Here is an 18,515-nt window from a genome sequence, read left to right on the forward strand (position 1 = left end):
TATCACAGAGGATTATATTGATCTGAATCTTTACATTTTTTTTTATTGTAAAGATGCTGTATGGAGGGGTTACAGTTACATGAGTAAGGCAATTGGTACATTACTTGTCAATCATTGTTACCCCTTCCCTTCCTTGGTGTTGTCCCACTATCCCTTCCCTCACCCCACCCCATTCCCTCCACCTGAAGTTGTAAGGTTCATTTCTAATATACTGTCCTGTGGGTATCATTGTTGCAGTAGGTCATCTTGTGTCCTTGTTTCATGGTTTTGTTATCCCTTCCCCTTCCCAGATTAGATATATGTATATACAAGATGCAGGGTATCAAAATCAAGTACAGTAACAACAGGGGATATGCCCTAGAGGAAATAACATACTGAAAAGCTCAAAAGCCATGTGCATATGACCATATAAGATGATACTAAGTGAAATAAACTCCGAGATATGTACACAGAGGTCTGTCTTTATTGTTATTGTTTTACATGTATCATGTGCTTTTTTGTTGTTGTTTACAACACTTTTTGTTTTTTATTGTAAAAATAGTGTACAGAGGGGTTACCATTACATGAGTAAGGTATTGAGTACATTTCCTATGGAGTATTATTACCTCCTCCTTTATTTTTCCCCTACCATCCCTTCCCTCCCCACCTTCCCAACCTTCCCCTCCCCTCCAACCCAAGTTGTAAAGTTTGTTTTCAACATAGTGTCTTGTACATCACATTGTTCATTGCATTGTCTTCTATTTTCATCATCTTATATGGTTCATTTTATATGGGGTTCATTTCATTATCTTATATGGTTATATGTACATAGCTTTTGAACTTTTCTGCTTGTCGAATGACAGCTGTAGATGTCAAGTTTTATGATAAGCAGCAAGAGACAGATCAGAAAGATGCTCCATGAATTCAAGGATTTCCTCTCTATAGTAGAGGTCGCAATTTCTAATGCTAATGAAGGTCTGGCTTATATTACAAATGAGTAAAAGGGCATATTAAAGCTGATATGTAAAATGACAAAAAAAAAACCCACATAACCTAAAAATTAAGAAAAGTAAGGGAAGGGGTGGGTTGGGAGGGGTAGATGAGAATGTTGAAAGGGCTGACTTGAACAAGACACAATATAGTCACAAACTGCTTTATTGAAGGACAAGTCTTTTGCACAACTACTTAAAGATAATGGAAAAATATTTTTAAAACATGGGGAAAATGGGCCTTACTGACTTCCAATCCTTATAGTTTGTTAATATTGAAGGATATTGCTGAATGTCTGTGATAAGCCTCAGTCACAGCTGGCAGAGACAAAATCTTTTCCTTGCCTAGATGAGCCATCTGGTAGAGCTGTCAGCCACATGCATCTTTTCAAAGCAGCACAAGCAGTAGATCTCAAGGCTTGTGCTAAAATGGGTTAGTTATTTTGTCCTAAAACATGTCTTCTTGATCATCTATTCATCAGGAAAATTGGGGAGGGGTGAATGTTGTTTTGGTATAATATAATTATATGTCATGCCTCAAATTCTTTTCTCTCTAGAAACAATAACAGATGCTGTTGCTGTTTTTTTGTTAATCTCTTTCAATCACAAGTTTTCTGAGCATCCGTAATCAACTCTTAGTAAATGCAGGAGGACTTAAACATATTTTCCTCCTTTGCAACAATAATTTGATTTAAACTCAATAAGGTCATTAAAAATTAAGATGAGGGAAGGTTTTCTACTCTGGTAGTGATGGAGTAACAGGTGCTACATTTGTGTTTCTTCTGTAAACACCCTGCCCCTGATGCATGAGAGAGTTGTTTCCCAGGAACTGGATAACGGGCAATACAGGGTTTACGGACATGCTATGCTCAATTTGGCTCTACAACTAGGAACAATGTATGAGGAAACTTTAGGAGACTTAGCAGGAACATCTATAGCAAAGTATAAGTGAAAGACATTCAATCTCTGGGCAAACCACAGGGGGTGGGGGAGGCAGACATGGCTAATCACTTAAGATGAGAAAGATCAGAAATTAGGAGTAAGGACTAGACCCTAAAATAAAGGCACTAACACAGGCCATGACAGAACAACATCAAAACTTAAATACGTATATCTTAACGAAACCAAAGTTGGTGAATCAAAAAACAAAACAAAACTTTTGTCAGTTTAACTGCCTGCTGCTAAAAAAAATCAGCTCTGTTTTAAAAGAAAGTTACATAACCCATGCTTTCAAATGGGTATTACATATATATATCACCCAATTAGAAAAAGATACTGAGCTTTCAAAGAAACAAGAAATTGTGACCTATAATCCAAAGGGGAAATGCCATCACTAAAATAGATGACCCAGATACTGAAATGAGAGATAAAGACTGTAAAACTACTATGGCAAATACATGAAAGAACAGAAAGAGAGTTAAGGACATTTGGATAGACATATAGAGTGTATCCGCACAGAAATGGAAGCTACATAAGAATCTAACTGAAATTTCCTAACTCAAAAGTGTATGAATAAAAATGAACAGGCTTAAGAATGGATTAAAAATTGGAGAAGATAGTACCAGTGTACCTGAAGGTAAATCAAGAGAAACTGTCTAGTCTGGCAAGGAGAAAAGCAACTGGTAAGAAGGATCAAAGCCCTAACTCCGGTAAAATGTCAAGGAGGCTACTTACACATGAACTCTGAGTTCCAGCGGGAATGGAGAGCAATAATTGGACAGGTTTTTTTTTAATTTTTAAAAAATTTTCCCTGGTAAAGAACCATTTCTCAGATTTGGTGAGGGTTCAAAAAGCCACTGATTTGGGCACTGGTGTCTCGCGCCTGTTAACCTAGCTATTCAGGAAACTGACATCTGATTACTGCAGTTTGAAGCCAGCTCAGGTAGGAAAGTCCATTAGACTCTTATCTTCAATTGACCAGTACAAAAGCCTGAAGTGGAACTGTGGCTAAAGTGGTAGAGCACCATCCTTGAGCAAAAATCCTAAGAGATAGTGCCCAGTGCCCATATATTGAAGAATGTTGACTGACACCTAAGCAGAATACCACTGAGCAATAAGTGTGAATTATTATTGATCCATATGACACTAATTTCAAACATTATATTGAACAAAGAAAGCCTGACTAACTGGCATATGGTACATGATTCCATTCAAATAACTTTCTTGAAGTTAAATCTAAACCTTAATTATAGAACTAGAACATAATTCTTATTGGGCTGGGAGACTGCATTTGGATGATCCCCTTGATATCACCATTACAACATCAATGTGCTTTCCTCTTAAATCAAAATATTGCTCTTCCATAGAAGGAAAACTATGTAAGCCCATCAGAAAGTAAGAATTAACATTTTGAAAAAGTGTCACAAGTATAGTCGTCTGACTTTTTTTGAAATAGCTAAAAACCTGAATGTTCATGAAATTCATATTGAATAATGAAGATCTCACATGTTTCTGAGTAGCAGTTACTTGAATCTGTTTTTCAGTGAAAAGAATAAATTTTGAGGACTGTACAAAAGATTTGACATCACTTTTAGGTATTGACACAATATACAAAACATGTAAAATTGCTTATCAATATTACTATGCTTAAGTGAAGATGTGCAGCTTGATGGATACAGATTATAGTAGATAGTATGAATTTGGAGGGAAGTGGATGGAGCTTGCAGGATAAAAGTGGGGAAAAATGGCCAAGGGAATTACTGTATTATAACATAAAATGGTTGACCAAGAATTCAGTTTTGTTTGTGCTGTGTGCATAGCCTTATATTCACTCACTCAGAAAAAAAGGAAAATTAAATCAAAATTTTCACAAGAAAAATTATTATTAATGGCTAAGACCAATGAAATTGAATATACCACATGAGGAATTGAATAGTCTGAAGTAAAGAAAGAACACAGATAATAGTATTTAGACTCTATTCCACATGCTTTGCTGTTGTTTGATGATTAAGAATGACTACTTAAGCCATCCTGATCATTTAAGGATTTTTTGCTTTGTTTTGTAGTAGCCAACATGCAATCTTTTAATTCCAAAGGTTTTAAGCATTTACTTTATCTTAAGACAGGGTCTTTATTAAAATGTTAAAATAGGAGGAGTCATTTTTAAGCCATTCTTTGTAGAGATCCAAGCATTAGGACCAAAGTCACAACTAAAGGTAGACAAACTGATAAACAGGCAAGCAAGGTTTTGAGAACCTGGAGCCACACAAAGGTAATTGTTCCCAATGATGCTCTGCATGGAGGAGTTAAGCAGGTGTCATTGGGACGTGTTGCACAGTGTGGAGTTTAGAAATTACACCTAGTGAGCCAGGAACTTGAGAGTACAGAGTACTGAGTTCAAACCTCAATATAGGCACAAAAATCCAGAAGGAGGCCATATAGGAATTGGGCTGATGAAGTTGGGGCGGGGGGGGGGGGGTGGGGAGGGAAATCTGGCACTGGAAATGGGGTGAGATGTATGCTTTATAGACTAACTTTTTTTTCGTGTCTGTGTTCCTTCGTGTGACTCTACTTTCGCACCTAACATGAGTCAATTTAAAGGTTATAACCAGTCTTCTTTAATTCATCCAATCTAGAAATCCATGAAAAGAATAGACTTGTTAATAGCAAGTGAATTATGTAGGAGAAATACATTGGAATGTAGAGTTGCACACATTGTGTTTTCAGCTTTGAGTGACAGCTCTTCTACTTGCTGCTTTACTTTCAGACCTTTTCAGGAAGAGCCTTTAGGAAGACCTTTTCTGCAAATCTGTACATCTGATGATAATAAATATTTGAAAATCAAATGCAAAAACCAACAAATGTAAATGCTTTGAAATGTTTAAAAGTAATTAGTACCATGGCATAATTATGTTCTTAAACCAAGCACCTTCAAAGATAACAAAATGCTTTGCTTTCATTTCTATAGGAACCTGTCATTCAAGAAAAGAAAAGGTCTCTAATAACTCCTGAGATCAAATAACCTTAGCTATGACAGTGTTATATGACTGGAAAGTATAGTGCTGTAGATATATAGCCCAAACCTCAGAATAATAAAGTACTCTGCAAGAATATATAAATGGAGGATTGCCTTTGGATGAGTATGTGGCCTTTGGATGAGACTCTTGTATTAGACATTCAGCCAAGCTGTGGATGTGCTGCACTTCATGCCTTTGCCTTACTGGCTAGAATCTACTGTGTGAGTGTATTATAGATCGTTAATGACGTATTATAATGGATTGTTAACTCCATTTCACAGTTGAGGGATATTGGAGCTGTTTCTACTTTTCAATGAATAGTAATGAAGTTGCTATGAAAATTCCTGTTCAGGTTTGTGAAAGAATGCTACTTCCATCTCATTTGACTAAACACCTATAAGTGAGAAGGAAGAGGTTATATGATGTGAAGTTTACCAGAGCTCTTTTCCAAAGTACATGTTCCATCTTTCATTCTTTCGTCATTCTTACATTTTTGTAAAGTATATGTTGAAATCTTACTTAGAGTTGAAATAATTACTATGTATCCTTATGCCATACATGATGTTTAGAAATGTATTTACACTGTTTTGTAATTATACCATTATGCTATAATTAATTAGCAATTAATTAAATTATATCTTTTTTTCTGGAGTGAACACTGAAAAATCTGGTGATTTTTCAAGTATGCACTATATTGTTATGTGTCCTCTGAGCAATAGCTCTCATATTTTTCTGCTCACAACCATTTAACTTTTGTTTCTATTTCTTTGTCCATCTTTTATTTTAATAAGGACATTTCATTTCTTTCTTGCTGCTGGGCTGTTTGGGTTTCTTATATTTTGTAGATACACACCTCTCATCAGATGTGTTTTGAAAATATTTTCTCCCATTCCATTTTTTGAGCATATAGTTATCTAGTTATTTCAGCATTACTTACTGAAAAAACTTTACCCTCCACTAAACTGCCTTTTTACCTTGGTCAAAAGATGATTGGCTATATACTTGTGAAACTATTTCTGTACCCTTTTTTTCATTGTTCTTGTCTTAAATCAGTTTTTCTCCAGTAGTTCTTTCCTGACTATTGTAGCTTTAGAGTAGTAGTACATTTATAAACCAAGCACTATATGTGAGATCGGTAACTTTGAAGAGAATGTGCAGTCTTTCTATTTAGAGTTCTCCATATATTAATTCTTTTAACTTACTTGATGACACTCATGTATCATATATCCTTGCTGAGAGTTGGCTTTATGTATCTATGGATTGCTGAGAGAGTGTTGAAGTGTCCAAGCATATTAATGGATTATTCTATTTTTAATTTTTTAAAATTATCTTTAGTTGAACAAAGTAGTTTATGAATAAAATGCATCTTACGTAGTGTCACCCCTTTCAGCCTACCCCTTCCCTTGCTTTTCTTAATTTTGTGGTATATACAGTGAATTCTTGACTGCATCTTCTCCCTTTCCTCCCTCATTTGCCTACCCCTCTCCCCTTGACCCTACCTCTCCTCTTGCATTGTACCCCTTCTCTGATGGGCTTTAACCTAGTCTTTATTAAAAAGAAATTATACTATTTGAGCTGTCTATAGAGTCTCTTATATTTCAGGTAATTCATTTGTAACATACCATCCAACATACTCACTTAAAGATGCATCTACCACAAGTGAGGGAAACAATGCAATCTTCATTTTCTGGGTCTGACTTACTTCACTTAATATAATTTTTTCCCAAGTCTTTCCATTTCCTTAGGAATGGTACAATATTATTTTAATAGGTGAGTAAAATTTCATTGTGTGTGTGTGTGTGTATATATATATATATATACACATATATATTTTCTTGATTCATTCGTTCATTGAGGAGTATCTGGGCTGATTCTATATCTTGGCTATGGTGAATAATGCTGCGATGAACATGGTTCTGCTGATGGCTTTACTGTAACCTTGTCTGTATTCTATTGGATAAATGACCAGCAGTGGGATTGCTGGGTCATAGGGTAGCTCTAGGCAGTTTAGTTTTCGAGGAGCCCCTATACTGCTTCCCAGAGTGGTTGAAAAAGCTTACATTCCCACAGTGTATCAGAGTACCCTTTTGGCCAAATCCTCACCAACATTTGTTGTTGTCTGTTTCTTGATAATGGCCATTCTAACGGGGTGAGGTGGAATCTATGTTGCTTTTACTTTCATTCCCCTTATGGCCAGAGATGTTGAACATTTCTTCATGAGTCTGTTGCCTATTTTTACTTCTTTTGAGAGTCTCTATCTCTCTCTCTTTTAAGTCGTTAGTCCATTTATTACTTGGGTTGTTGTTTCTTTGAAAGTTTATTTTTGAGGTGTTGCTACTTTGAGCTCTAAGTATATTCTAGATATAAAGCCATTGACTGATGTATAGCTGGTAAAAAAAAAAATCATTTTCCAATCTGTGGGCTTTCTTTTTGACTTGTCAGCTACGTACTTTACCAGGCAGAAACTTCTAAGTTTTATAAAATCCCATTTATCAAGACTTTCTTTGATTTGTTGTGTTTCTGGATCTTTACTTGAAAAATTTTGATCTGTTCTAGGAGCTCAGGTGTTTCCCAATCCTTTCCTATATGAGCTTCATAGCTTCCATTCTTACATTGCATTTTTTTATGTTTCAGTTTATCAGTTTTGCTTCTTGTGTTTTGAAAGCTTGTTATTAAGTGCAAACACATTTAAAGTCATTATTATTTTAGAGAGTTGACCTTTTAAAAATTATCTTTATCAATTTTCTGCATCTATTTTGTCTGATAATAATCTAGCCATTTCTTTTCTGTTTATCAAGATTTTTCTAGTATTTTTTGTTGCTTATTTTATTGTTTATTTATTTATTTATTTATTTGGTCATGGGGCTTGAACTCAGGGTCTGGGCACTGTTCCTGGGCTTTTGTACTCAAGGCTAGCTTCTCTACCATTTTGAGCTGCACAGCTCTACTTCTGGTGTCTGGTGGTTAATTGGAGATAAGAGTCTCACAAACTTTCTGCTTGGACTGCTTTTGAACTGCAATACTCAGGTCTCAGCTTCCTGAGTAGCTACGATTACAGGCATGAGCCACCAATGCCTAGCTCATTTTACTTATTAAAACTATTTATGTTTTTGCTCTTAAAATACTTTGGAAAGCCTAAGCTTAGTTATGGATCTAATATAATTGTTTCTAATTTTTAATTGATGGTCTCTAAGATTTACATTTGATATAATCATTGGAATATAACTGATCAACGTTGTTGGTTGTTTTATTTGTTAAGGCACTTATTTTTTTCACCTCTGAGTTTTATTTTTGATTATAATGTTTTAACTTTATTATTGATTTTTCTTTTAAAGAATTATTTTATTTACTACTGTAGGTTATACAATACAATCTGTATTTAATCAGTACCTACTAAAATAATATCAGATAACTACTTGAAGTATAAAAACTTAACAATAGTATTTTACCAATTTATCCCTTTTTCATGCTCTTTAGTCATATATTTTATTTCTACATATTCTATAAACACAAAGTATTATATTCTTTTCTTTAGAGATCTATCTCATTTCCTTACTTATGCTAACTGTAACCATTCTCTACATCACCTCTACAATAAAATTTTAAAAATAAAGTAATTAAAATAAGAAAAGAAATGATTTGGGGGTTTGTAAAAATGTATTATCTTTAAGTAGTTGTACTATTCCACAATGAATATTTTTACTCACTTCATTTCTAGAACCCCTTTTTAAAAAATATTCTTCCATTATTTCTTTATGTGTACGTTGTCTTCCAAAGATTTTAAATGTAACAATGTTTTTTCTTAGCCATTAACAAATATAACACACCAGACCTGATTTCTCAGGGCTCTGTTAAAATTTTATTAGGTTTGGATAGCTGGGAGCATGCCTGACTTTTAACTTCGTTGTGTTCACATAGAGTTACAGAACCATAGGAGTGAACAAATCACAAGTGGTCCTTTGGCCTGGTCTTCAAAGTCTGAAGGATTTGCTTTAAACTGACCCTATTTTAAGATATTCCCAGAAGTTCTCTTTCTGAAGTTGAAACTTAAATTCTAAACTTGTTTGGTCTGTGGTTCTCTTTCTGTTGTCTCTGTTGCTCTTATTCTTGCTTTCTGTGTGAGACAAGATCCTTCAAACCACACTATTCTACTTTTTAAATGCATCCCTTTTTTTGTAACTTTACTCACAGATAAAAATAGCTACTGAGTCCATCCCTACTATTCTATTTTATGGTTTACAAAAAAAAAGGGGAAGGGAAGGGATGGTGGGTCTCCAGCTCTTTTGCGATTCAGAATAAGTACTGACTGATCAAACCTAATAAGAGTGGTGAAAGCCCTCTCTCCTAAGGCATATGCTTTATTTTACTGCAGATATATACCACATACTTTTAGCAAACTCTGGTATACTGAATTCTGGTGGGCATTCTGCAAAATTTATGTTTACCCGAAGAGCGGATTTCCTTGAGAGCCTCTTGATTGAACTGGGCAGGAAGACTAGATAGAGTAGGCCCAAAAGCTTATCATTTCTCTGAGCATACTACATGGAGTTGTAACATCTAGTAGGAGATGAACACTTGTGAGTTATGGGTAATTGCAAGAGACACTATTGTCAAGCTTTCCCCTGTTCAATCATGTCCAAAGCATAACGTTTTCTTTTTCTTTTTCCCCCTCAAGGGGTGCTACATCCATTGTGTACAGATGCAAACAGAAGGGGACCCAGAAGCCTTATGCTCTCAAAGTATTAAAGAAAACAGTAAGTTTGTTTCATTATATAATAGTATCTCTGAGGGAGCTGTGGCCTGAGAGGTGAGGATTCTGACTCAAGGTCAGGAGCTGCTGTGTGTGGTTGACTGCTTTGAATCTTGACTGTGAGCATATACCCTAAATGAATTGTTGTCTGATGGAGCCATCCAACCCTTTACAAGCCACTGGATCTTGGACTGGATATGATTTGTGGGGACACATTTTATATGTCACATTTCAATATTTAAATATTAGAATCTCATTTTACTCTACTGGAAAAGCTTGCTTCTTAAAAGAAGCAGAAATGAAACACAAATATCTCTGTGAAACAAGTCACGTCCTGCTCAGAAGTTAGCATTTCAATGACTAAACCTGCTATAATTTGAAGGTAAGATTTTGTTTGGGGAACATTTTGTTGCCCTAAACTCATGAGTGAGGAAGAGGCCAACCAAAGTGTCTTATCCTCTCTAATGAGTGACACACATAAGCATAGAGCCTGTGCGATGGCTTGTGGCCTTTCCTGGACCTTCTATCCTTAGATAATTTTCTCTCATCAAACCACAAAGGCACATGATACTCATAGCACATTATTCTTTTTCAAATTTTATGTGAACAAGTATATGAAGCACATATTTCTGAAAACCCAGTTGTAATAATACATCCTTAAGAGAGAAGTGTCGCCAGGCACCAGTGGCTCACGTCTGTAATTGTAGTTGCTCAGGAGGCTGAACTCTGAGGATTGCAGTTCAAAGCCAACTGAAGGAAGAAAGTCCGTGAGACTCTTATCTCCAATAAATCACCAGAAAACTGAAAGTGGCGCTGTGGCTCAAGTGGTAGAAGGCTAGCCTTGAGCTGAAGAGCTGAGGGACAGTGCCCAAGCCTGGAGTTCAATACCCCCCCCCCCTACACACACATGCACACATACAGACACACACAAGAGACAGAGAGAGAAACACAGAGAGAGAGATAAAGAGAGAGAGAGAGAGGTGTCATATATTTGATGTCAAATACCTTTTTTAGGCCAAAGAAGTCTGGTCTTTGTCACCTCCTCCCGCTAGACAATATCACCACCAGCTGTTTATTCCCCAGGGGAACTTTAGACCTGTCTTAGGGGAAATTTAGAACTTCATAGAACAAAGAGTGAAAAGTATAGTGGCACAGGCTTTTTAATCAAGTGGAAATGGAATGACATTTGGAAACAATCTGTTGGAGTTTAAAGCAATATAACAAAGACAGTTAAATCAGGGAACTATAAAAAGAACTAGATATATGGAACTCTAGGAAATAAGCATTCAGAAATTACTTGTGAAATGCTCAAGAACCCCACAGGCAAAAACTGGCTTAGAGAATATTGGTTTATGAAAAAGCAATCTTTGCTAGGTAAAGATATTTGATATTTAGTGGGTTCTTAACTCCTATTCATTGGGAAAGTACAGCTCTTTGATCCCCCTCCCTGCTTTTCCCTCTGCACCTTGGCTGTTAAACACCATTCTCCTAAGATAGGCAGGAAAAGAATGTGGATGGGAACCAAGTGTCAAATGGAGCTGTAAGGCAGATATTGTCAAACACAGTTACTGCTGTGCCAAGTGGAATGAGAGGAAATCCCCTGGAGGAGCCTCAGTTCTGAATTAGATGGAATCCCAGCATTGTCTTCAAGGGTAAACCATGTGCAGAGATGTGTAAACGAGAGAAAGGGCAGGCCAGACCTCAAAGCACAAACTGCCTCCAGTGTTTAATTCCACAGAGGTCCCTGAGATGGAAACTTCCTTGTTTAAATGAAATGAGTGCATACTAAGGAGCTATTTATAGAGGGAAAGTGATGCTTGGGGAAATACATTTTTGGAGAATTCAGCAAAAGTCTGGTGCCTGAGGATAAAAGAGGATTTCAGAAAGCTTGAATTATTTATGTAATCTACCTATTAAGTTGAACTACATAAAATTGCCTCTATATTAAACTATTTCTCACCTATAAAATGGCAATTTTATTTCATTTAATAACAGCCATGAGATGTCAGATCCTTATTTTATGACAAGACCCAAATATAAGAAATCTGAATCCTAAACTTAGCCTGCCAACATCTGTCTGTCTGTCAGTCTGTCTATCCCTCTGTCTGTCCATCTATCCATCTAACATCTGTCTGCCTTAATTTTCTAGATGTAATGAAATGAACTACCAATAATTGGTGGCTTAATACAATAGCAATTCATTCTCGCAAGGATCAGGAGGTTCTGTTCTGTATCCTTTGTCTCTCACCCAGCTTCTTGTGAGAGAGGGCAATTCCAGATGTTCATTGACTTGTAGATTGTCATTGTGATCTCCATCTCCACTCTCATGTGCCATCTTCTCCCTTCATCTCCCTACAGTTCGCTCTGTGTCTAAATCACTCTTCTATGAAGGAAACCAGTACTGCTGGGTTGTAGATCTATCCTCTTCTAGCATGATCTCATCTTGACTAATTACACATCATCTGTAACAACATAATTTCTAAGTAAAGACACATGTATTTTGTGGTTTGGGGGGGGGTAGACACAGTTCTACCTATAATATCTATCAAGTAAGAGTGAGAACGTGAATTTCAAATTTCAAGAATAATTACAAAGAAACAACTCAATTTATAGATGATTTAACTAGTATGTAAACATTTTATGCCTAAGAAATGTTTCTTAACTCTTTTACAGTTAATTTGTTGATAACATTATCTTTCTCAGAATACATTTTTCCAGGGTAACCCAGATTCCTTTTAGGACAATATTAAGTTCCTTTCTCAGAGAGTAACATTTTAGGAAGAATTAAGTCAAGCTAACAATAAAAGACTTCCCCGTAAAAACTCTGATCACAGTTAGGAATTCATTATACACTCAAATGCTGGCATGATAGACAAATACCCTGGCTTGAATTCAGGGATGTAGATAGAGTCTGGTTCTGATGGAGAAATGCATGGGCCATCAGTAGTCAGGTACAGAATCCAGTGAATACTAATAATGAGCAGGAAGTAAATTTTCATGTTTTAGACAAGTGAGCATTTTACTCACTTGGGAAATGAACATGTAACTATTATAAGAAAAATATGTTTAACTTGACCTTTATTTTGTATGGGAATATAACATCATATATTTTATATGGTATGGTTTATATCGATAATTACATTTCAAAGAATTAAAAAACACTAAAGTACATGTCAACCAGTGTTATAATATCTACAATTTTATTTTAAGTGGTTAAACAATAAAAATATGTATGTATATACATGTGCATGCATGTATGGAGATAGGATGAGATAAAGTAAATATGGCAGACAACAATTCTAAATACTGAATGTAGGGCATTATAAGAATGTCCATGATGGTTTTCAACATTTGAGTATATATGAACATTTTCATAATGAAAACTTAGGAGAAAAACAAAATTCAACGGTCTGTTCAACATAATTGAACATATTTTTAACCATTCAGAAAGCATTTCAAGAATTTACAGCCTTTTGTATTATGATAAACATTGCTAAACCTCATATATGTAATGAAGTACAAAAACAGTAGACATAGCTGTTGAATTGATACTTTTTTATAATCTCTTTTTTTTGTAAAGATGACATACAGAAGAGTTACAGTTATATAGGTCAGGTAATGAGTGCATTTCTTTATTAACAGTGTCACATTGTCCCTTCATTTTCTCCCAGTTTTTTCCCTCCCAATCCCTCTTCCCTACAAGTTATATAGTTTATTTCCAACATAGTGTCTAGTGAGTATCACTGCTGAATTAATTCACCCTTTGTCCCACTATTTCTGTACTCCCTCTTGCCCTCCCCCAAACAGATAATCTTATATACAAGACAAAAGGTACAGAAATCAAAAACAGCAACAAAGGAGAAAAAAAATATTTTACTGAATTGAAAATCCTAGACAGTTCCTGTAACATTTCCTGTCGCTTTGATAGTATTAAAGGTAGGGAAATAGACTGGAGTACTTTGTTGGTTATTCGTTTATTTTCCATTATAGATTCTTGTGGCAACAGCGTTGTGGAATCACTAGGTATACCACTCATTCTTCCTTTGCCTGGGGTAGGGTGCAGGGAGAGTTGGCTTTGTGTTTTGGTTTGGGGCATTACTGGAATTTGAACGCAGAGCCTTACCTTTGTCTATCTTAGTGTGGTTCTTGTGCTTTTGGCTTTCCCCTCTGGCAACCTTCCTTACACACACACACACACACACACACACACACACACCTACCTAAACAAAACAAAACAAAACAAAAAACACCTCTTAGTCTCAGTCCTGTCTACAAAATGAGGACTGTCTTCTTTTGCAAATAAATCAGTCCCTTTGAGTCTGGCTTTCATGTATGCAACTGCTTTAAGAACATTGTAAGTTTGTTCTGAAATATATTGTTATGTACTCCATGCCCCCAAAGTCAAATTTTTTTTTCAGAATGATTTTGCTGTGCTTTGAATGTGTCATGCTGCTGTAGAACAATGCTTTAAAAAGTCCTAGAATTTCTTCCTTCCAATGGGGAGTGTCTACTAAGCACAATCTTAACTATTTCTAAGTCTTAAAAATACAAGCTTGCCAATTACTGGTGGCTCATGCTGGTAATCCTAGCTACTCAGGAGGCTGAGACCTGAAGCATCTTGGTTCTAAGCCAAGAAGAGCAGAATTGAGATTCCAGCTCCAATTAAGCAGCAAAATGTGGGACTGGAGGTGGCAAAAGTGGTAGAGTGCTTGTCGGGAGCAAGAAAGCTAGCAGGAGTTTGAGCTCAAGTACCACTACCTACACCCACACCCACATCCCCCCCTACACATACACTTTTCATTGGTTTTGAGGCTACATATCTAAAACATGATCTGAGCTCATGACTGACTGATATTATGTCTAACTGGAAAATGTAACTGTCTTCATATAAAACACAATGTCTAAAATGTGAGCATATTCTGCCCTATTTTCTGCTATCATTTGACTTTTTATATTTGTGCCTTTTAGTTTAAGAAAACAAGTTTAACACCTGGCAGCTCTTGGCAAATTTACATAAAATTTAAAGTTGTCATACTAAGCAAGATGTCCCTAGATTATAATTAATCTCTTAGTCAGTTTGGGCTGCTATAACAGAATAGCATAACCAGGTGGCTTACATAACAAAAAGATATTTCTATAGTTTGGAGCACAGGCAGTCCAAGGTCAAGGCACCAGCAGATCTAGTGTCTGATGAAGTCTTACTTTCTGGCTTACAGAAGGCCATCTTGTATACCCACACAGCCAAGGGTAGAGAGAGGAAGCAAGCCCTCCACTTGCCTCTTCCTAAAAAGGAGCAAATCCCATCACAAGAGTTTCATGTTCACAGTCTAATTATCTCTCAAAAGTTTATCTTCAAATACCAGCACATATAATTTCAGGGATACACTAATATTCACTTAATAACCATCAACAACTTACCAAGTATTGGCAATTTTGATGATATAAGAATATGGGCTGGGAAGGTAGCTCAGTGATAGAGTGTTTCCTTGTATGCATGAGGCCCTGGGTTCAATTCCTCAGCACCACATAAGCAGAAAAAGCCAGAAGTGGCACTGTGGCTCAAGTAGTAGAGCACTCGCCTTAAGCTGAAGAGCTGAGGGACAGCGCCCAGGCCCAGCGTTCAGGCCCCACGACTGGCAAAAAAAAAAAAAAAAAAGAATATGAGTCATGACTGTGGGAAAGCATCACACACACACCTTCATGCTATTTACAGCATCTACTAGTTATTAAACGTATACAGTATAGCAGAGTCTGGACCACATCCTCAATTTCAGAGTGGCAAAAGTAAAAGCAAATGATTTCATCAAGCTCATGTCACTCATAATATCTGGATAAATTTCCTTTTAAAATAAATGTTTTATACTCTCTAATAATAAAATGACACAAAATGTGAAAGATGAGCATTTGTACTACCAAACAAAGAATACAAATAATATTTTGTATTCTCTAGGATTTTGAAAGTGGATCTTTCATATATAGTATAGATGGCAGTGAAGAATTGGCACAAAGTTTTTTTGTTTTTTTGTTTTTTTTTGTCAGTTGAGGGCTTGATCTCTGGGCCTGGGCGCTGTCCCTCAGCTCTAAAGGCTCAAGGCTAGTGCTCTACCACTTCAGTTACAGCTCCACTTCCTTGGCACAAAGTTTCTGCAAGAGTTCTCTTGTTCTTGTTTTGCATTGACTCCTGCAGGGAACCATTTCTTCATGATAGGTAATGTGTGTGGTCTAAGGTAATTGCTCAGAGAATGATGCTTACAAAATCTGAGTACCCAACTAAGCAATCAGAAAGGCTAATCAGCATAGTGCCTTGAGTACTTGCTACATACCAGGAACTTTCATGTGCAGTGCTATTGTGGTTAAAATTTGCTGACTATGTAAATGAGTAAGCTCTTCATTTTTTTCATCATGCCTGTAAGATTAGTCTTAGTTTCCAGAATAGTATCAGAGTAGCTAACTGACTATAATAACAGAAATTAAATTCAGAACCATGGTTCAGCTTTGTGTGGCTCCATAACCTTTCTGTTTTATTAAGGGAAAACAATGTAAATGAAGGTAGAAGTACTTGAGATCCTTAGAATATAGATATTATTATCCCTCAGGTGAGATAGATGGATAAGACCAAGAAGGGAGGAAAATCAGGGAAGTGTTTAAAATAAAAATTTAATTAAATTTCTGGATACAAAATGAAAATATATTTTCTCAAAATAAAATTATTTTATAAAACAAATTGTGCTTATATTTCTATATGCTTAAACTTATCTAAAAAAGACAAAATAAGAAAACAATGTTTGGGCCAGGCACCAGTAGCTCAAACCTGTATCCCTAGCTACTCCGGAGGCTGGAATTGACACTGTGGCTCAAGTGGTAGACTGCTTGTCTTGAGGGAAAGAAGCTCAGGGGCAGAGCCGGGGCCCAGAGTTCAAGCCCTAGGACTGGAAAAAAAAAGAGGGAACTTAAGAAACTAAAGAAACCAATCCCTCCCAAATTTGACCAACCAGTCATTAAATGGGCAAGGGAGCTAAAGAGAGAGTTCTCAGAAGAAGAGATTAAAATGACAAAGAAACACATGAGGAAATGTTCATCATCCCTAGTTGTAAAGGAAATGCAAATAAAAACAACCCTGAGATACCACCTTACCCCAATGGCCCATATTTTAAATTCAATCAATAACAAATGCTGGAGGGAATGTGGAGAAAGAGGAACCCTATTACACTGCTGGTGGGAATGTACACAAATTCAACCACTTTGGAAAGTAGTCTGGAGGTACCTCAGAAAGATAAATATAGACCTCCCCTATGACTGGCCATTACCACTCCTAGATGTCTATCCTGAGCAATAGGAACCAGGATACAAGGACATATGCACCTCCATGTTCATTGCAGCACTATTTACACACAATAGCCAAGATATCGAAACAACCCAGATGCCCCACTACAGACGAATGGATCCAAAAATTGTGGCACCTATATACAATTAGAAAAGACAAAATAATGACATTTGCAGGGAAATGGATGGAACTAGAACAAATCATTTTGAGTGAGGTAGCCAAGAGCAGAGAGACACATGGTCTCCCTGATATGTGGATGTTAAATGTGGATGTGTGGATGTTAAATCCAAAGTCCAAGGAGATATTACAAAGTAAATAGGACTTGAGAAACAAAGAACCTCCACTCAATTTGTTGTATCGTTTCTAAAGGACTTCATGTTCTTGACTATATGTGTGTGTGTGTGTGTGTGTGTGTGTGTGTGTGTGTGTGTGTGTGTGTGTGTGTGTGTGTGTGTGTGTGTGTGTGTGTGTGTGTGTGTGTATATATGCACGTCTGAGGGGAGCTAAGAGGAGGGCCCAGAATCAGAGGGAAATGAGAAAATATACAACAGAGGGGACTATCAGCTGCACTGGACATTGATGAAAATGAACTAAGCAACTCAAGGGCAGCAAAGGGAGGGAGTAATGAGAGGGAAAGAGAACAGCTTATACTGAGCAAAAGGAAAGAAAGGTACCTATCACCCGATGTGGAAGAAATAGTTGTATTGTCAAAGCTCATAGAATTCTCAAATATTATAGACCATGATAATGACAGTTTGCCTTGGGAGGGTTAAAATGTTTTTGTGGCTTTAACTAAATATCACCATCCCACAATACTATGAAATTTTGGCAATCACTTAATCTAAATAAAAAGTTAGTTAAGAAAAGAAAATGAGAGAAAAATTCCATGACAATGTTATTTTTTTGCTATGACCGCAAACAATGAAAGCAAAAAACAAACAATTGGGAACAAGTTGCTTTAGAAAACAACTAAAATGTTTCTGAACATAGCCACATACAGTATTACACCTGTAGTTCTAGCTATTTGGGAAGCTGAAGCAGGAGTATCTCTGGAACCCAGAGCTTCAGAATGTGGGCAACATAATGGGACCCTAGTCTCTTTCAAGAAAATTTCCGCACAGAAAAGGTATTAATAGACAAAAATAAAAAGACAAAAATGGAATGATCCAAAGTATTTGCAAACTATAAAAATAGGGGATTAATACCTGAAATGTATAAGGAACTCAAACAACTCAATGACAAGAAAACAAGTGACCAGATTAAAACATCGACACAGACTGGAACAAATATTTTTCCAAAGATAATTGACAAATGTCCAACAGATATATGAAAAGATGTCCATTCTTACAATCACCAGGGAAGTGTAAGTCACAACCACAGTGCCCTTGTCAGGATAGCTCTTGTGATGACAGGGTGGCCTGTTTGTATTCATATCCTACTTCATTAAATGGCCCCTCCTTTGTACAACTTCTTAGACATTAAAGTAAAGTTTAAAAAAGTGTTAAAAAAATACCAAG

At 36.3% G+C, this 18,515-nt stretch overlaps 1 protein-coding gene across 1 annotated transcript in view; it reads left to right on the forward strand.

Annotated features, from left to right (window-relative positions):
• Camk4 (calcium/calmodulin dependent protein kinase IV) overlaps positions 1-18,515 on the forward strand; it is a 212,878-nt gene that overhangs the window by 95,699 nt on the left and 98,664 nt on the right. The window contains exon 2 of the mRNA XM_042691927.1: positions 9,600-9,678. Within this exon, the coding sequence (XP_042547861.1) occupies positions 9,600-9,678 (79 nt within the window). The remainder of the gene's footprint in view (positions 1-9,599; positions 9,679-18,515) is intronic.

This window comes from Dipodomys spectabilis, unplaced genomic scaffold (genome assembly GCF_019054845.1).
Source record: "Dipodomys spectabilis isolate Male_0828 unplaced genomic scaffold, ASM1905484v1 ptg000147l, whole genome shotgun sequence".
Taxonomy (NCBI): Eukaryota; Metazoa; Chordata; class Mammalia; order Rodentia; family Heteromyidae; genus Dipodomys; species Dipodomys spectabilis.